Source organism: Salvia hispanica, chromosome 6 (assembly GCF_023119035.1).
Source record: "Salvia hispanica cultivar TCC Black 2014 chromosome 6, UniMelb_Shisp_WGS_1.0, whole genome shotgun sequence".
Classification (NCBI taxonomy): Eukaryota; Viridiplantae; Streptophyta; class Magnoliopsida; order Lamiales; family Lamiaceae; genus Salvia; species Salvia hispanica.
This window is the reverse complement of record NC_062970.1, coordinates 33085654-33106039: the sequence shown is the minus strand read 5'-3', so window position 1 is coordinate 33106039 and position 20386 is coordinate 33085654. Positions and strand designations below refer to the sequence as shown.

General features: G+C 36.1%; 2 protein-coding genes and 1 non-coding gene across 7 annotated transcripts; 2 read left to right on the top strand and 1 right to left on the bottom strand.

The window, feature by feature from the left end:
* The first annotated feature begins 7348 nt into the window (after positions 1 to 7348).
* Positions 7349 to 10637, top strand: LOC125193028 (probable tetraacyldisaccharide 4'-kinase, mitochondrial). Of its 4 annotated transcripts, XM_048090729.1 has the most exons (9): positions 7351 to 7543; positions 7727 to 7850; positions 7946 to 8173; positions 8536 to 8685; positions 8774 to 8819; positions 8943 to 8983; positions 9127 to 9186; positions 10187 to 10267; positions 10360 to 10637. In XM_048090729.1, exons 1-9 carry the CDS (start codon positions 7371 to 7373, stop codon positions 10504 to 10506), a joined length of 1050 nt encoding a protein of 349 aa, XP_047946686.1. In that variant the 5' UTR covers positions 7351 to 7370; the 3' UTR covers positions 10507 to 10637. The 4 variants fall into 4 exon arrangements, with proteins under 4 accessions (XP_047946687.1, XP_047946686.1, XP_047946685.1 ...); XM_048090730.1 differs by having other exon boundaries at positions 7349 to 7397; positions 8774 to 8983; XM_048090728.1 differs by having other exon boundaries at positions 8774 to 8983.
* Positions 10638 to 10902: 265 nt separating this feature from the next.
* TRNAF-GAA lies at positions 10903 to 10975 on the bottom strand. The gene has a single exon. It is a non-coding gene; the product is annotated as a tRNA-Phe (tRNA).
* Positions 10976 to 12688: 1713 nt separating this feature from the next.
* Positions 12689 to 19467, top strand: LOC125196678 (rab3 GTPase-activating protein catalytic subunit-like). 2 transcript variants are annotated; one of them, XM_048095285.1, is made up of 14 exons: positions 12689 to 12936; positions 13052 to 13116; positions 13665 to 13865; positions 14099 to 14190; positions 14496 to 14689; positions 14825 to 15003; positions 15771 to 16109; positions 16181 to 16245; positions 16759 to 16807; positions 16942 to 17092; positions 18317 to 18401; positions 18483 to 18552; positions 18735 to 18875; positions 18956 to 19467. In XM_048095285.1, exons 1-14 carry the CDS (start codon positions 12828 to 12830, stop codon positions 19244 to 19246), a joined length of 2031 nt encoding a protein of 676 aa, XP_047951242.1. In that variant the 5' UTR covers positions 12689 to 12827; the 3' UTR covers positions 19247 to 19467. The 2 variants fall into 2 exon arrangements, with proteins under 2 accessions (XP_047951242.1, XP_047951244.1); XM_048095287.1 differs by lacking the exons at positions 12689 to 12936; positions 13052 to 13116 and adding an exon at positions 13240 to 13256.
* Positions 19468 to 20386: the final 919 nt, after the last annotated feature.

Genomic DNA, 20386 nt, shown 5'->3' with positions numbered 1-20386 from the left:
TTACGCAGCCCGTAAATCTTTTGTCGATTAGCCACGCGCGCGTCCACACCGTCATTCTAGCGCGTCGTTGGTACTCGCGCTTGTCAAGTCACTGTCAGGTGGGGACCACATTATTCATTACTCAAACTAATTAGTAATGAATTGATGTCTGTTCCGCTGCTCCATTTTTGACATTTGTATCTGTGTCTGTATATGTATGTATTTGTACAGAGATATTCAAACAAGAAAAATGTTTTAGAGTGATGTTTTATTAATATTTTGTAAATATATATTTTGGCACTCTCACGATCAGCAGCACTAAAAATCCATCTGTCACATCAGATTTAAGTCAGTTATAGATTAGCCACAATAAAAATAATTCAAAAACAACTATACTTTACGGAATAAAATTTACGATTAAATTACGAAATTAAATTTACGAGACATATACGGAAAAATTCATTCATTTAATTAAAAAAAAAGGTACATAGTTTTTTAAAAAAAACATGATTTTTTTCAAAAAAAAAAGGGCTTCCACACACGAGCCCCGCCACTCTCTACTCCTCGTCGTCGCCGCCGCCATCCTCGCCGCCGCCACCCGGGGTATCGAGCCCGAGTCTGAACCCCCCACCAGTGCCCTCGGGGCATCCAAATCCACCCGCATGTTCTCGAGCATCGAGTAGAGGAACATCTTCTCCGTGGGGTCGGTTGCGGCCTTCCACTCTTGGAAGACCTCGAACATACGTTCCTCCATCTTCGCACGCGAGATTAACGTGTACGCGCGTGGGGGTGGGTGGGCCGAGATGATCTCATGGGGCGATAGGGGGGATCCTCCCCTCGCTGCCCGTTGCGCCCGCTTTTGGCCAACCGGGCGAGGGCGACGAGCAACGGATGGAGGAGACGGAAACTCCTCATCATCCGAGGGGAGGTCGTGTGCGACGCTGTAGTCGGTTGGAATAGTTCGGCCTCTGCTTCTTCGGCCACCCGGCGTCGCACCCCGCACAGAACTTCTCGGAGTCCTTCGAAGCAACACATAGCATTCCCAGAAGAGGAACTCCTTATACTTCCCCGACAAGGAAACCTGACTCTCCGCTATCCTCTCGGGCGTCCTCCTCATTACGCCCACTAGTCGGCCCGGCGGAGGCGTTGGCGTACAACCCCCGAAAAACGGCCGACCCGCGGCCCTAATGCGCTCCCACCCTTCAGGCACTCCTCCCCGGCCGAAGTCCTTCCGTGCGGGCAGTTCCTCCTGTAGGCGGCTCTAATCTTCGCCCACATGTTGACGACCCGCTGGTTGTTTCGCAACCAGCGGATCGTCGCACACCGTCAACCACGCCTTGGCCACCCCGGCGTACTCATCCTCCGTCCACTTCCTCCGCGTGGGAGTGTCGTCAACACCGGGCTGCGAGGACTCGCCGACCGTCTTGCCCTTCTTCTTCTTCGGCGCGGCCCGACCTGGCTTTGGAAACAGGGAGTGTCCGGGATCCACAAGATATCGATCAGCCCATATCATGCGGTAAGCGAGGAAGGTCATCGCGGTGAGCTGCGTCTCCAGCGGGGTCGAGCGTGTAAAGTGAAGCAGATCGAAAAATCAAGAGAGGGACGATAGGCCGGAGTGTCACACTGTGGCCCATTGCATCCCGGGATGCGCATACTGCGTCTTGCATCCTGCCTGCTACATCATCCCCGCCATCACGGTGTCATCATCTGGGGCATACCTCCCCGCACCCCGTGGCCGGCTTGCCCGCATGACTCCCACAGCCCCGCCAGGCATCCCACCCCACGGTATACCCCACTGCACCCCCGGCGCTTTCAGGCCATCATCCCCATCAGCCGCCCCCAAGGGACGTTAAACTGCTGGGCCCCGTCATCAGTCCCCATCGAGATGCAGGGTACCGTGGGCGTATGAGAGCCGCTCGTTGTTGTTGTTCATCGCTCGATGATGCTCTTGTACAGAAAGTTAGAGAGAGAAAACTCGTTAAAGCAAGTGGTGCAAATAAAAATGAAACTAAAATCGCGTATATATAGGTTTTCAAAAAAAAAACCGAAAATAGGCGTTGGCCGATCGGCACGCCACAATGGCGGCCAGTGCCCCTGAATCGGCTAGCCCACGCCGATTTTCTGGCCGATTCGCCGCTGGCCGATTGCAATGGTTCAGCTAGCCGATCGGCCAGTCCCGCGAATCGGCTAGCCGATACTGTGGATGCTCTAAGTCTATGACCGTCATCTCTTCTAAGATGAATGAGATTTGCTATTCCTATAATTATGGAATTCTTCTAATACTTTCTAAATTAACTAATTGGTTACAACAAATCTCTATTTAATAATTTTATTGGTTAAAAGTTGATTGTGATTCATTTTAAATTCGAAAATGTTGATAAGTTAAATTGATTAATTTTGGTTTAGTATAATTAATAAAACCAATACTAATATTAAAAAATATAAATACAAAATAAATAATAAACATTTAATAATAAGTTAATTGAAGATATACCATACAAAATGAAATAAATTAATAAAGTCATACACGATTTTTTTTAAATCAAAATTATCGTATTAATTAGTCCAGGATATATCTTTCAAACTAACTCTATCGTAATTATAAGTAGTTTATTTTTTCCTTTTCTTTATAGAGAAGTTGTGACATCCCTAATCCAAAACATGTATTATTTGTATATTGTATCTTTTATTGTCATTTGCATATTACATATTATTTGCAATAGAAAATATTAAATTAGTAGCATTAAAATAACATGTTAATTAATTATGTGAAATTAATATGAATTGTACATGCACATATATAAGTGTGCGTGTGAATACGTTAATTCAACTTTAGGAGTAGTTATATGTAGTGATCTTCTTTAATATTATATAGGTAATTTTATTTTTCTTTATTATATATTATTTGTGCATATGGGGACGCCCAACTTATGAAACGTTTTATATTGATCAAACTTTAGTAGTCATAGTATTTTAACAAATATATTGTGTATGAAATGTGATGATACGTGTGAGACAGAGAAACAATGCATGTCATTACGTGGACTAATTTAGAGCCTCTACTAAGCTAATGGTGGACATTTCATATTTGAGAGAGTATAACAGAGAAAGTGGAGAAAAAAGTCGACGAACTGGGGAGAGGAGAGAATCTGAATAAAAAAAAAAAAAAAAATTAATGGTTTGAGCTTATGCAGTTAAGACGGAGGGTTATAAAATAGTAGATGGAATCAAGAGCTCAGTTAGATGACCTATTGTAATCAGGTGTGTATAAATTATACTTTTAATTTTATATATTTTATATAATTGATTGTTATGTGTTAAATTAGAGCGAATATTTGAATTATATGATATGAGTCTGAAATGGCTATATGTTATTTGATATTGATTGTGTAATATAATGTGGGTATGTGATTGGTGCAATGGATATGTCAATGGTGCAATTGATATATATTTTTATAAAGTATTAGAATTATTTGAATAATTGAATTAAAGAGGATATGTGACAATCTTGCCCTGGGTCTTATATAAATGGAAAAGAAAATAGACCTACGGGTCATATACAATGATAATAGACCTACGGGTCAATACAAAGAGCAAAGAGGGACCTTCGTGGAAAGGTCAAATCAAAGAGGGGCCTTCGTGGAAAGGTCAAAATACGCAAATAGGGGCCTTCATGGAAATGTCAAATCAAAGAGGGATATTCGTGGAAAGGTCAAATAAATATAAGGGACCTACGGGTCGTGTACAATGGAAATCCCGAGCAGATACCAGGCTTGATCTGTCACAGAATAATGAAAAGGACGAAGAGGCATATACATATGAATATTAAATTGTGTATGATATTTATTACTTCCGGTGATATATGTTGGTGAATGATTGTGTTTGATATTTGTACGTGGAATTAAAGGTAATATTTATATACACTGAGTTGTGGCTTATATAAACCACTAATTTTTTCAGGAATAAGATATCAATGATGCGTGGGTTGATGTGAGTTACAATTATTATAAGGGTCGGCGGCTGACGCGTTTTAACAACCTTCTCCTCCTCATCATTTTTGCATGTAGATAAATGTATAGTATATAGAGTGGTGAGAGGGTCTCACTACAGTTTAGAATATTTTGAAATATGTACCTGACATAATATGTGGATTTTATGTAGTTGACACGTGGATTATTTATTTTAAATTTTGAATTTATTTATAGTAAATGTATAAGTCATAAGGGTTGAGGTGTGACAGGAGTATTAGAGTTTTAAGCTCAATTACTGTATTATAAATAAATTAAAATTTGATTAAGGACTTTAGTTTTGTTAATTGAGTTTACAATTTTGATTCAAAATCTTTACTTTTTAAATGTTTAATTTCTATAAAGTCTTTTTAGAGCGTTACAGTCAAACTTTGATAAAAAAAATCACATATTTTTAACTCGTTTATTTAATATTTTAAACCATATAGTTAGTATTTTATCTTTGTGCTATTAAAATATTATAGTTTTTAAGTCAATTTTTAATATTATGAAACAAAAATTTGATACATGATATATTAATACTGACTATGTTTATGTATTATTTTTCAAAAATTTCATAATTTTTATTTAACTATTTACTTTTTTTAAATTATAATTTCATTTAATTCTTATTTTTTAGTATAATATTGCAAATGAATGTATCTATTAATCAAATAACAAAAATATTAAATTTTGGAGTAATTTTTATACGATGATGAAGTGCAACTTAATTGATAACATATTTCCATCCAATAGGTCGAATTAAGGGTTTGAGTCATCACATGATAAATGCAAAACGACTATTGATTTTTTAGCAATACCTTTCATTGATCATAACAATAATTTGTATTCACAAAAATAATACTAGTATAGAGTAATTTTTATTCAAAATAATGATATTTTATAGTATTACAATAATAAATTTTATTAGTAAGAAGAATAACTTTTATTAGTTAAAAACATTAACTTTTACTTAGAGAAGAATTATAATTTTAGTCCTATATAATGTATTTAAAATATTAAAGTAATTGAGTAACTTTTATAAATAAAATAGTTCTCTGTAAATTATACTTTTAAGAGCAATAATTTTTAGTTTTATATTTTAAAAATCATATGAGCTCTTTCTAGTGAAAAATATGTATGTTTTAAAAATTATTATTTAATTGACAAAGTTTATACCGTTAAGTAAGTATGCAAAGAACAAAAAAAATCAAATTGTCACACCATTCCATAAAATTATAATTAAAACTTAAAATACTCTAATTAAAACTACAGATCAATAAATACTAGCTAATTTAATTTTCATAATCTAAGCTATCTTTCTAAAATAACATTGGGGTATATAAGTCAAAATATAAATTACACTCATGGCAAAGTGACATAGGGGTATTATTGCATAGAGACATTATGTCTCTAAATCACTACTCTTCAAACAAATAATGAATCTAAATCTTGGTTTTAGGATGAGGCGATCTAGTAATCAATAATTAACTAAAAATGTAAAAGATCATTATTAATCAATTTTATTTATTTTATAAAATTTAAATTTGATATTATTTTTAGATTATTTTAGAATATTATTTATTAAAATGATCTAAAAATAACTAACAATAACCTAAATATGTCCTATTTATGATTTTGTTTTGCGTTTCTATATTAAAATCTAGTTTTATATTGATCAAAACTATATATTTGTATTTGTATTTGTAGGAAAATGATCAATACATGATCTCAATACAAAATCCAGGTCAAATCCTGACCATGAGATTTGACAATCTAATAATCAACAATTAAACAAAAATACGGAGGGTCGTTATAAAACAGTTTTAGGTTAGTTTTATAAATTTCGGGTTTAAGGTTATGTTAAGATTATTTTATGTCATCCTTACTATAACGACGCAATAATAAGCTTACGATGACCTAAAAATGACCTTTGTATGCTTTATGCATTTTTGGATTAAGAATGAATTTGCATATATCATAAACATGTATTTGTATTTGTATTTGTATTTACAAACGGATAGTCTATAGCAATTATTATTGTAAGGTAACCACAATAAAATCTTTTTTTCTAATATGTTAAAATGAATGTAATCAATTTAAATTTATCGTTTTAGATTTAAAATTTTCAGATAGTCTGAAATTCTTATTTAATATATTGAAATAAATTTTAACTAATCAGATTTACATTATAATAACAGAAATTTCTCACATAACTTATTGTTCATGCTATCAATATGGCTCTTGACATGATAACATTGGCAACAGTATAGAGTAATTTCATTGAAACTAACTTATATGTTAATTAATACTCAAGATATCATACTTAATTTTTAGGGTTTGGTACTGATTAAGTCAATACAATATAGTGAAGTACAAAGATTGAGAAATAATAATCATTTAGTTTTAATTTGTCGTTTGGAATCTAATAAGAAAGATGTTTTTTATTGTGAACTTTTTCAACCACCGACCAAAATATGTAGTACTCCCTCCGTCCTATAAAAGTTGAGTTGTATTCCTCTTTAGTCCGTCCCAATAAAGTTGAATCATTTCCTTTTTTAACAAAAGACAAAATATCTAATCACTCTTACTTTATTCCATCATTTACTTTACTCTCTCTTATATTTCCTACTTTTTTCATCTCTCCTATTTATTTAAATAAATTCTTAATCTCCATGCCCAAAAATTTTGTCTCAACTTTTATGGGACGGAGGGAGTACTTTTTTTTACCCACTGCAAATGTTAATGGAGTATAATAGAATTTGAACTCGTGAACTCAAGGCCATCACAGCCATATGTTGCTAACTGTGCTACAATCCGTTTTTCAATTAATGATCCTTTAATGACATAATCACTTATTTCCTACGATACAAACTAGTTAGACAATTTGTTTGATAAACTCTAAAATTATGGACCAAATGTTAGTTTGCACAGTTATACTGATAATTCTCATGAGATTACACAACACATTTGCTTTCGGTTGAAAACATGTTTTCAGTGCTAAACCTATTAATCTCACACTTTAATACTCAAAATATGTTTTCGATTATATCGTAAGAATTAACGTAGAAGTAATAACCACTATAACTTATATTTCATCAGTCCCACTTTAGTTGAAGTATTTATTTTGAAACATAAACTAAAATATGAGTATTTAGGGATAAGTGAAGAAGAGATAATAAGTAAAATGAAGTAAGAGTATCACAAAAAAAAGAGAGAAATAAAAATAAAAATAAAAAATAAAAAGATATGTTATCATATGTAGTAGTAGTACTCCATATATTTATTGGGCCGGCCCAATCCCAATAAACATCTCTATAAATTAGCGCGAGGCAAAGTGAAACGTGCTCAAATTTGAAAAACAGAAACGAGTAGTGTTCTGCAATGGAAAAATTGAGAAGCGCTGTGAAGGTGATAGCTTACACCCCACAATCCAAATTCCTCTCCCCCTTTCACCTCTCTCTTATCCCACTTCTCTCCGTTGCTTCTTCCCTCTACTCCATCGCCATCCGCCTCCGCCGCCACCTCTACCGCTTCAACATTCTCCACTCACACCGGTGCTTTCTCTGTCCCCCCTCATCCTCATCCTCATCCTCATCCATTCAATCACCTAATCAAAACCCTCTTCTTTTCGGAAAAACTTGCTGATTATTTGATGCTACTGTTATTTTCTTTCTCTCAAATTAAGTTTTCGCTTTTGCCGATCATGTGTTTGATTTTATGTCGCAATGATGTGCAAGGTTACCGGTGCCGGTGATTAGCGTCGGGAATCTGACGTGGGGAGGCAATGGGAAAACTCCAATGGTGGAGCTCCTCGCGCGCTCATTTGCTGATGCTGGAATTTCACCCCTCATTCTAACTAGGGTATCTTGTGTTCCGATGTCGCAAACTATCTGATTTCATTTTGTCAGAGGATTTTGAATTGTATCGAAAATGCATAATTTTTGTGCTCAAACCAGGGCTATTGCGGTGCAGATGAAGCTAAAATGCTTAAGAGGCAGCTGCAGGGGACATGTGCCAAAATTGGTGTCGGTGCAAATCGAGTTGCCACTGCTGTCAGATTTCTGGACCAATATGGTTTCACATCTTCTCGTGCTGGTTTTGAGCAACTCTTTTGTGGAAACAAGATTGAAGTTCAATCTAGCAATAATAAAATCGGGGTTGCTATTCTAGATGATGGGATGCAGGTAGTAATGCTTAGTTATTCTTGGGGCTTTTAGCTCAATCTGATGCAACTCTTATATTTCAATGAACATTCTTTTATGTTGAATGCCTTTTATTTTTCTGAAATCATGCATCATTTCACTCGTATGTCAAATTCCTTTTATGCTTTTGTATGAGTTCGGCCATTGAACATTTTTAGGAAAAGTAGACGTTTCTTCATTTTGTGTTTTTATTGAGATTCGTATAGGAAATCTAGTGAACCTTTATTGCCATATGTTCAATATGCTCCAAATTAGTGTTTGCTAGAATCAAATCTCATTTCTTGGAACTAATCAAAACATGTCTGGATTTTTGTGTTTGTGAACCGTAAACATTTGGAAGGCAGCATCTGAGTGTACAGCGTGATCTGGAGATTGTGATGGTGAATGCATTGATGCCGTGGGGGAATCATTGCCTGCTTCCACTTGGGCCACTGAGGGAGCCTTTGACTGCACTATGCCGAGCGGATATTCTAGTCATCCATCATGCTGATTTGGTATTAATAGATTATGATCATATGATTCCCATTACAGATAAAGGAATAACATAATGTCACTGAGTCTTGAGTTACCTATGTCCTGCAGGTAAAGGAAAAGGATATTGACGCCTTAAAATCCACAATACGGAAAGGCAACAAATCTGCTCCAATTTTCTTCACTAAAATGACTCCAATTTACTTCTTCCGTTGTCGAGATTCATCCATTAAACTGTCAACTATGGCTGTTGAGAATGCGACTATATTATGTCTATCAGGCATTGGTTATGCAGATTCCTTCATTCAGAGGATTGAAAGGGTATTCATTTTATTCTCTGTAGGGTTTAAAGATCTGTTTTCTTGTCTTACAGCAGACTATTAATATTGTAAAATTGGCCTCATTTGTGTTAAATGTTACCATCATATTGTTAATGCAATTGAGGAGTCCTGAACAATTTGCAGATGGGACCAACATTTGTGGATCACCTAGACTTCAGTGACCATCATTTATTCGAGTTACAGGTACAAAAGTTAACTTTAAGTTTGTCTCTGTCATTCTAATTACCTAAGATTGATGCTTTTTGACATGCCCTTGTGACTACTACTCACCCAAAATCCACCATAATCATAGCTTATGGAGTATGATTAAGAGCATCCGCAGCGGTGCTCTTAGAGCTGTCCGTCCGTCCGTGCCGCTGAGCAGCCCTACGTGGCGTCTTCTTATTGGCCAACGGCATAGCCGTTGGCAAATTCGATTTTTTTTAAATTCAAAATTTATTTTAAAAAAATGTTTTTAAATAAAAAAAAATATTTTCCCACTTCCCAAAAAATTATATCCGTTTTCTACCCACTTTTAATTTATTTTTCAATTTTTTTTCCCCAAAATTCACATTTTCATCTTTAAATACCCCCACTCCAACACAAAAAAAATCACATTCTCATCTATTCTATCATCTACATTCTCTCATCTACATTCTCTCATCTTTTTTCTCATATTCTCTCATTTAAATTCCCACCACACTACATAATGTCCGGCTCCGACGATCACCCCTCCGGCAATCGCGGTTGGAACCACGATTGGTTCGACTCCGATTCATTCCCTTTTAGGATTTTAATTATGTAATTTTTAATTTTTAATGCATTTTAATATTGTGGAAATGTTTTTATTTAAATTGAATAATAGAATGGTGGGATCCTTGAGCTTGTCCTTAGCTAAGAGCACGGATGTGGGTGTTGTGCTCTTAGCTAAGGACAAGGAGTAAAAGTGGGTCCGGGCCCACTTCCGTGCTCTTAGCTAAGAGCACCAATGGGGATGCTCTAAGCTCTGTTTTTCGAATCATAAAAATTTGCATTGAATGTAAGAAAGACGGGTACCTTCCTTACATCAGATGTAATTGACACATCAATGTAGCATTCATGTTCTTACTACTTCATTTATCTTTGCCCTTATGTCTCTATTGAACTTTGTAATGTCTCGATTTGGGGCATGTTGATGTGGCTTTGACAATTTCTATAATTGTAGGATCTTCAAATTGTATGTACAAGACTAGAAGCACTTGAATTGAAGTTTGGTGCTAAACCAATTGTTGTTGTGACTGAAAAGGTGAGCAGACTCTGTCTGGGATCAAATCACACAACCTTGATGTATGAATCATTTGTCGTGTGCTGAATTTTGAGGAGTGATTGTCTGTTCAGGACTATGACAGAGCCCCAGAGGTGCTGCTACGTTTGAAACACTATGAGGTTTTGGTGCTGTGTAGTCGCTTGCAGTTTCTAGACTACATGGGGAGCACAGAAGAAAGATTCAGAAAGACTGTGGTAGAGTATTTGAGCCAAAGATAAGAGTAAAAACATGTCTACGCTGTCATAGTGTTTCCAAATTGTGCTTAAAACTTCATGAAAATGCACCTTTTCTTCTTCTTAAAAACCATACCCTCCTTTTGTTCTCGGCTATAATATATCATTTGGATTCATCTTGATATCGTAATACTGCTATTAACTTAAGAAAACTATTTACAGTGCTTCTTTTCTCGAACTCAATAATTATAACCAAAAGAAGGAAAGATTGATAAGGCAAAGAAAGAAAGTGCCGAATCTAAAATTTCAAGAAAATCAACTAACAACCGGAAAATCAACCAACCAAAAGCTCAATGCAAAAATAAATAACAAAAATGGACAAAAATATGCGGTGAACGCAATGCAAAAATAAAAAAATAAATAACAAAAATGGACAAAATATGCGGTGAACGTGGATCGAACACGTGACCTTCAGATCTTCAGTCTGACGCTCTCCCAACTGAGCTATCCCCGCTTTTGTGTGATTTACGGAATATTGTTTATAAATTACCTTGTTTTTAGAAGTTTGTTGGCGTGTTTTCTTACAACTTTGATTAAAAAAAAAAAAAAGAAATAAAGAATTCCTTTTGAGGTTGCAGTAATCTATAATATTTAATGATGAATCACATAAACATTGAGGCTGCCAAAGTTTGATGCTAAGACTCATTAGGATAGTTTAAGGCTAGTTGCCAACTTTGCACAAAGTCAAATTTTGAGTGACAATTTGTAAATTCTAGCTTTAATAATTATCACGATTAGAAATGCCCAAGGTTTTCGATTCAGACGGTTAACCGCGAAATCATAATCGGCGGTTCCGGTTCCGAACCGGAACCGTGAGATTTAAATCGAACCGAAACCGCCACTTTTGGAATCGTGGTTCGGTTCAGGTTCCAAAATTCCGGAACTGAAATTGTGCCGAAACCACCGGTCCCGGGTGGTTCCAAAGCGGAACCACGAAACTGAGCCAAAACCACCTAAAACCGCCGGTTTCCGGCAGTTCAAAACCGTGAAAAACCGTCTGAAAACCGACGATTCAGAACCAGAATCGGAACCGCCGGTTTTTGAACTGAAACCGAAACCGTGAAATAGCCTCACGGTTTGGTTCCGGTTCCACATTTCCTAAAATCGGAACCGGCGGTTCCGAACCGGAACTGCCGATTCATGAACCGTAGGCATCTCTACTCACGATGGCTTATATTAATTAAGAGTCGGTCGATATATACTATTTGTATAAGCATTTAAAGTTTCCCTACTCATTAATTATTAGTAACTGAATTGTGATAAATGAAAATTTCACTTTCGATGAAATTTTGAGTCCAGAATCTGATGTTGCACACTTTCAATTAATATAATAGTACATTGATTGTAAATTTTTGTGATAGAATAACTACGTGATACTATCTGCCTATGAATATTGTAAAAGTTACTGAATTTATTTATTACCTTTAAAGAGTGCTTGAATATTCAACTATATTTAGTACTCCCTCGTCTGCAAATAGGAGTCATATTTCTTTTCGGCACAAATTAGTTTTAAATAATAGTGTAATGAGTTAGTGGAACGTGACGTATGTTTATTATTTATAGTAATTATAAATCGAGACTCCTATTTGCGAACATACCAAAATGAGAAAATGGACCTCTTATTCGTAGACGGAGAGAGTACTTAATAGTACAATGTACAAATGTCTAAGATAATCGACAAATAACGAGATGTGCCACTTTCATTCTAGAAAAAGTAAAAAAATGCAGTAAAAAAATGATGCAGTTAAAATTTAACGTCCACAAAAAAAATCCATAATGTATAGTGCTACGAAATTAATAATTTTTAATTAAATATCTTTGAAAGAAAGAAGAGTCTCTCATTATATCATAGTGAAGTGAGTGGAATAAAGGTTCAGTGGTATGTCCTGATAGTAATTCTATTTGTGTTAATATTTGAATAAATATTGAAAATAAAGTAAATTATTGCAAGTAATTAGATAGTAGTAGTAGGAATATATTTTTGATGGACAGAGAAAAATATAAAATAGACAACTTTTGTCATTGGAAAAAATATTAGGAGTAAATTTCATAACGTCTAAAATTATCTTTGAGTATAGATTTAATACCCAAAAGAAATCCATATTTTCGTAGTTGAACGTACTGATAATAACGATAATAATAGTAAAAAAAAGTCCTCAAATTTACTAGCGTGGAACCGCGGTGTAGTTGCATCAATCAAGGTTCAATCATTCCGAATTCTTCTTCGATTCCGCCATCCGCGGCTATGGCGTCGATTTCGTGATACGCCACTATATCATTCATTCAATTCCCCTTCCGCTGAAAAAATGGATGCCTCCTTTGTATCCAGAGCTCGAACAGCCATCAATTCCGCCGCAGCTAAAGCGGAGAAGGTCTTGACGGATATTAAAAAATCTGATTCCAACGCGCATCTCGGTATGTGCTAAATTTATGCACACTCTCATTCCCTAGTTTGCTTTACTATTTTTAGGAATTCATTAAAACTATCCGTTTATTGTGTTTTCGTTTGGATTTCGTACACAATCTTAAGATTTGGATAAACAATCGCGTGGCGCGTCAACGCCGGAATGCCTGAGGGATGCGGATGACCCCGAGGTAAACTTTCTTTGCGCTTCTATGCTGGATTCGCGCGCGAATTTCTGATCGTTTGATCGAGGCTGGAGATATTTATGAAAAAGCTTGAGTCTTTTTGTAGTTAGTGACTAAGACTCGCCTTTGATGGATCGTGAAACGAGGTGATGAAACTGGATTTGGAATCTGACTTCGATGTTTACTCAAGCTTGTTTGGCGATGATTTTAGAGTTTTATGCATTGTTGAGATTTCAATTTGGCTCATTTGTTGCTCATCTTTTATTATCATTTCACTTATCCGGCTGTATTTTCTTTTTTGGGGTGAGTTTGTGACTTTGTTCCATTTTGTTTTTGAGAAAACGTTTGAGTTACTTTCATCATGGCCTTGTTATTTGGATAGGCATTCAGGATTTCATGAAAATTCTGTATTTGTGATATAGTTGGATACATGATAGATTTTTGTGAATTGAGATCATGAGGCTGCTTGATTTCCTGATTCCATGGTTGCTCTATCAATCACTTGCTGAGTCAGTAGATATTTGGAAGGAAATCATTTAATGTCTCTGGTGCAGGATTCTGAAGGAGCAAACAATAAGAGAGTGCGACCACAGCCAATTAAAACCAAGCAGGATTGGCATGAGAAACTTAGGAATTTAAGATTAGGTAAAAAGGGTTCTGAGGACTCCGCGAAGCCTGATAATTCAACAATGGCTTACACAATTTTTGATGATAATTTATACATGGTGCACGAGAGAGGATTCTCTCAGCCAAATGTAAGTCAATTGTCAAATATTTGCCTAGATCTAATATTGCAAGATTGCTGCTACTTGTGTTTGAAATAATGGAGTCTTTTTATTCTTTCGTATTTGCATATGGAGTAGTATATTATAATAACTTTTTTGGGGTAAAGAAAAAATCACAAAAAGCTATAGGGCTTCCATGTATGCTTTGACTGAACTGTTGAGTTTCCGCTCTTCAAATTAGTGAAAGTGCTTGGTAATTACAGGATTTAGAAGAGGAGCTCGAGAGTCCAAAGGCTGCAAAGGCAGATATCATTCCATCATCAGCTATCTTGAAACAGTTAGCTGTAGCAGTAGAGTAAGCATTTATATTAGCTATTGAAAGGTCTGTTTTACTACATTATACTACTATATTTTCCTCAATTTGAGCAGCTCAGAAGTCTATTAATGTAATCTGCCTTCTATTTAAAAAAACTGAAGAGACTAGTTTTCTCATGTCTTTCCAATTATTGATATTCAGTTTAAAACGTGGCTGCCTGCAATATGTTTATTACTAGTTTCATCAATTTGATTGATGTGCATTGGTGCATTTTAATCTGTTATGGTGTCCAAGTCTCTAAATGCTGATACTGCTATGATCTTTTTGACTATTGGCCTTTTCAGGGCTGGATCAGGATATAGCACCATGAAAGATCTCCTCGCCTCTTCTAAAAGCTCTTCACCCATCAGGGAGAAAGCTAGCATGGGCATTTCAGTTATGAAATCACTAGTTCTGCGCGAAAAGGACGATAAGATGATACAAGAGTTTGGTTCTGATGACAAGGTTCATGGACTAATGAATGCATTGTTAAATGCAGGTAGATAATTTGGTAGCCTTGTGAAAATGTGTACTCCCTCCACCCCCTCCCCAGTGCATGATTGATCATTTTCAAGTATTTCATTATTCTGTGTTGATTTTCACTTCTGGTGTGATGTTGGCAAGGTACTTGCAGAAGGAGAATTTACAGGCAGGACTGTCCCTTGTCTGGAGACACAGATAAATTCCACTTCTCTGGTCAAGGATATCCATGGTGCACCTTTGGATAGTTTTGTAGTCAAGCTCTCTGAAGCAATTAGCTGCTTAAAAACCCTGCGAAAAATGGCATCATATTGGTCAAGGGTTGTTTCTGAAGTAAGTAGAGAGATGGAATTATATTTAAGTCCATGGGTAACTGCAGCAGCTCTATGTGCAAAATTTATCTATTACTTTGCTTATAATACCATTTTATAGACTCTTAGGCCTTCTCTACAATTATAAGGTACTGATAAGTCACTTCATTATTTCAATTGGATTAGTTTAGATGTCTGTTTTGGCGAAGTCTTTCTATTTGAAACATACATAGTCTACGGTTCTTTCAAGTGACTAGGTGAAAAATAAACATGCATTATAGTAGTTTATATTGTAGGAGTACAAAATAAAATATGAGGATTATCACCCCCCGGGCTAGGTTTTCTTGAATAGACTATAAGGAAAAGGAAATTCATTCATTTACTATCGGAGAGCTTTGAGGATGTCTTGAGGTTGACCTCCTATTAGCATACCTATTGTGGAAGAGTTTTTAATAGATCATACCATAAGATAATTCTTATCTTATGCATAATATAGGTTTAGAACTAGAACTTATACAGAAGTTCTGAGCATATTCTGTAGTGTATGTGCAAAATAAATTACTGAGTGTCATTGTCAGTGACTTCATTTCCTGTAGGCTCTATATGTCCGACTGATTAAGCATGAGATCACCGAGAACATTGCAAGATGACATCTTGCACTTGGGGCCTAATGATTTGTTTGACTCGAAATTTTTATCAGTCCTCAAATTTTCTGATTTATAGTACTATCATTCTAGCTTCTTTATTATATCAGCCTATTATTTATTTACTCAATCCTTCACCTTGCAGATTAGAAGAATTTGGTACGAAGGGCAATATATCCCAGGAATTCCCCCAGGAGATTTACCTGACCTGAATTCATGTCTCTTATATCAGCACTTGCAGGTCATCAACTGTTGCATTTCCAGAAAAAGACGGCATGCTGCTGCACTTGAATCTCTGGAGTCTATTACAGCTCAAGCAGATGCTACAGGTTCTTCAGATTTTGAGAGCAGACCTCCACTTGATCCTTGTTATTATGCCAAAACGAAGTCTGGAGAACTTGTGCTTAGATTAGGAGCTGATAAAAGGTTTGAGAACTTGACCATGCTTGAAACTGGTGAACCTATTTATTCACCTGTGATGCAGGTTGGTTTAAAATTTATCTTAATTGTAGGACATTATGTCAACAGATGCTTAGCTTATGATCATATTTCTAGGAACCACCTCTGTTGACTGAAGACTTAATCAAGGAGACAGAGGAGTTTGTGTTAAGGACAGGAAGGTTGGTAAATTTGCACATACCTTTTTAATTATGTTTTTGGAGGGATACTATTGTCTATTGTGTTGTTTTGTTTTTTACCTCCAACTTCACTTGATTAAATCTTTCAATAAGCTATCTCTCGTACCATGGTGATTTTTTCTGTTTCAGTCGCCTACTTGTGTCCATTCTAGTGTTTGTGCATGTATGTGCGTTATATATAGTCAGTATTCCTCTCCAACTTGAAGCAACGCATATGAAATTATATAGTACTTAGTATTCAAATATATTAGTTGCATTATCATGGCCTTAATTTAGTTCCGGTTGATATTATATTGAAGTTGTCAGTTGAAAATTCCATGACAGTCCAGTTTAAGAGTTGGAAACCTCTATTATAATTTTGGCTAATCAATATGGTTTTTACGCAAACTAGTTGCTAGAGGATCCTGTTGTACCAATGTATTTCTGGGGCCCACACATATGCCAAGTGTTACAAAAAGTAATTTTCTGACATAAACTACCTGCTTTATTGTTCAGTGTTGGCGCAGGATGCTCCCAACTGCTTTCAGACATGCAGGCCTTCAAGGTGAAGCTCCAATACAAGCATGCACAATAGTGCTACCCTCTCATTTCTTATTCATGAAGGGCTTTCTAGTTTGTGGTAGGATAATCTCCGAGGACACTACTATTGATACCTAGTTTGCCATGCTGTTTTGTCAGGCAGCAAATCCAGGTTGTACATTAGAAGATTTTGTAAGATGGCACTCTCCTCCTGATTGGATGGAAGATGAAACTAACAGTGATTTGGATGATACCTCTGAGGGTGGTGATTCCATCAGAGGTCAACTAAGTATGCGAATGCAAAAAGAAGGTAATAGTACTTTATTTGCTGGAAAATGGGCATAGCGAAAAATTTGCTTGTAGCAACATTGATTTCAGTTGTACTTTGAGTTTCTCTTTTCCCACTCAGAGAATTATCGACGCATGCTCAATACTGAATGCAGCTTTTAAAGAAAAGTGGTTTTTGAGCTTGCTGAAGTTAAAAAAAAGGATATATTTTTTATTCATTTCTTCTAATGACACCTAGAAGAGCTGTTACTTGACCACTTTTCATGCGTCAAAAGTGCTAGAGTTTATCTTCCCTTTACTTGATGTCTGGATTAGTATCAGACGCAACACTGAATTCCTGAGATTTTGAGTATGAAAAACTAACGTGTCTATGTTGCACTAGAAATGACAAAATTGGGTGGTATGAAATAGGCTATGGAGACAAAAATGTTTAAATAGAATGGTGACAACTGGGTTCTTCTCTTCCTGATAAGGATGAAAACACTTAGTCTGCTAGAACTAATGAATGCCAAGAGGGTGTTGAGTATATGCTTATTTTGAGGAGCTTAAAGCTTCTATGCTTATAAGATTTTCTATAACTTATAAGATGTTATATCTTATTTTAAAATTTGGATGTTAAGTAATTGAACTTGTTAGATATGTGGTAATATTGTAACTAAATCGCTTATTACTTTTAGATAAAAGCTTCTTAGCTCCTTATTTCTTATATTGGGAGAAATATTACTATTTTGTATGACTGCCGACCATTTCCATTGAACTCTTATGCATTAAGCACTAAAACACAAGCTTATCTGCACACCATCTAAATCTATAAACAAATGAAGGACTGAATCTTTCTTTTTGACATAGAATAGCTCCCAGAACTTGAATATGCTTACTGAATGAGTCAAGCTTCTTTTCTGTTGTGTTGTTTTACTTGATCTCAAGCCATTTGAAATGAAAAAATTCAAGCTCTTTATTTTAGCATAGTGTATATTAGGTTTAGATCCTAAGCTCAGCTATCAAGTTTTTACTGCCATTATCTGAGTATTTTTATGAACATGTAAAAAGATGGGAAAGTGTTTAATGTTAAAGGATTAAACAAGAGAGAAGTATCTTAATTCAGTTCACTGAGGCACTGCCATGATTGAAAAACCTTTTCATGCCAACAAATGTTGCATTGAGCTTATTTATCTTCCCATTTGGCAACAAAGAGGGTTTGTTACTTCTATCCTAACCTACAGACTATTTTCCAACTGGTTGTTAGGCAATTTATGGCGTGAACTGTGGGAAACATCAAAACCCGTGCCAGCCGTCAGACAAGCTCCTCTTTACGATGAGGACCTGGCTGTGTAAGCAAGATAAAATTCATGATATTGTAATCTTAACTTGTCACTACTGGCAAATGAGATTAAACTGCAATTTCAATGCAGGGAAGGTATTCTGGACTTTCTGGAGGTAATCCCACCTTCTGATCTTTTGAAGCAGCTCTTCTTGGTTGTTGTAAGTACTCCCTCGATTTCTCTGCGTGCTCTTTGACAGATATATTGTCTTATGGTAGAAATGTATGCCTGCTGAATACGTATACAAGAGATACATAGAGTTGTGTGCCTGCTAAATTGTTCGTCTAGGGAGCACAGAATTTGTTCTTTCCGACCCTCAAAATCTATTTCCGGAATTTCCAGTTGGGTGCAGGGTTAATGATTGCTGAGGCCATGCTCTCAACAAATCCAAATTTGTCAAATATTTTCGACAACTGCAAGAACTACATCGTTGTCACCTGTCAGAGCAGCACCTGGGTCGAGAAGCTTGACGACATATGCCGGGTGAGTTTTATGCAGCTGAGGCTTGTGTTGGCATTGTAATTATTACTTACAATATGATGTCATGCATGTATATATGTCAGGTATATGAAACAGTAGAGACAATGGTCCACAATCAAGATGAAGCGATAAACATGTCACCTCAACAAGAAGAAACCACGACAACAGGCGAATTGAAGAACCGCTTCCCGAAGCTTAGCCTAATCTTCGGAGGCAAGTCTAAGGGCGTCCCCAAAGACTCGCCAAAGACGGCAGAAGAGAATTCTGATCGACAAGCATTCTCAATATTCTCGAAGAAGCCTCCGAAACCCATCTTGTCTCCATCCGAGAAACCACCACCGGGTTCAGCTGAAAGTGAATGGACAGTTGTATAATTACGCAGAGTTGTATTTTGTTCCACAAGGAAGCTCAAGGAAATGTGCAATATCCAGTCACCTTAGGTTGTTTCATCTATAAATAGAGAGCAACTGATTTCCTAGGGCTTCGTTGTGGAACCATCATACATTAGATAGCGCTATACCTTTATTCAATTCTCAACCCTATGGTTGAAATCAATTGTGACTATATATCCTAAACTGAGTGAAGTTTTCATTTACTCATTGTAAACAAGAAAAATAAAAAGAAAACGAAAAACAAAGATGTATTTTGACAAACTTTCACATTTGTTAAGTTCTGTATCGTACTATTATGTTTGAAAGTCGGGAATTTACACTACAAAACAAGAAAACTAGTTGGTGAAGGCACCTAGGTCGAACATACTAACTAGGAAGTGCAAACCATTATTGGCCAATAATTTTATAGTTATTCGTCTTTTATAAATCCAAGAATCTATTGAAACTAGAATTACCTTGGCTACTGGCACCATACCTGCCTTTCAATGAATCATCATTAAGGGATTCAGATTGTATTCATCCCAATTACCGAACTCTACGCGCTTGACGTATTGCCCTTGTGATAGGTATTCAACATAGGATAAATGGCATTGGTCGAGCACATGCTCGTTGGCACTGGTCGAGCACATGCTCGTGCCAACAATTGAAGAGGCATGGAGCATATGAGTAGGAGGGCGTGATGGTCGCTGCAAAATTCGTGCCAAAAAATGAAACCCAATCAGGCTAAACAACAAACTTTCAACACACAAAATTTTGATTATTTTGTAGACCGGTTCGCAATTTCATCCAAGTTCAAAATTTCTTATTTCCATTAGGTATTCCACTATACTGCTACCTTTTTTTTTTAATCAGAACATCCTATAGGTAGAGGTAGGCGGACCCCCTATATATAAAAATAACCAAAATTAATAGTCCAAACATAGCCGGTTCGAAATTAACTTGAACTCAATAAAAGAATAAGAACATGAAATAGGAAGCCCACAAATCAGGTGCAGCCATACTATGATGAACTATTTTTTTTGACTTTTTACTAAAACTATAATCCTACCTTGTTCACCCTCGATATGTTTCATATTTAAAATAGAATAAAGGCTAAAATTGATTCTGAATATATAGTCATTT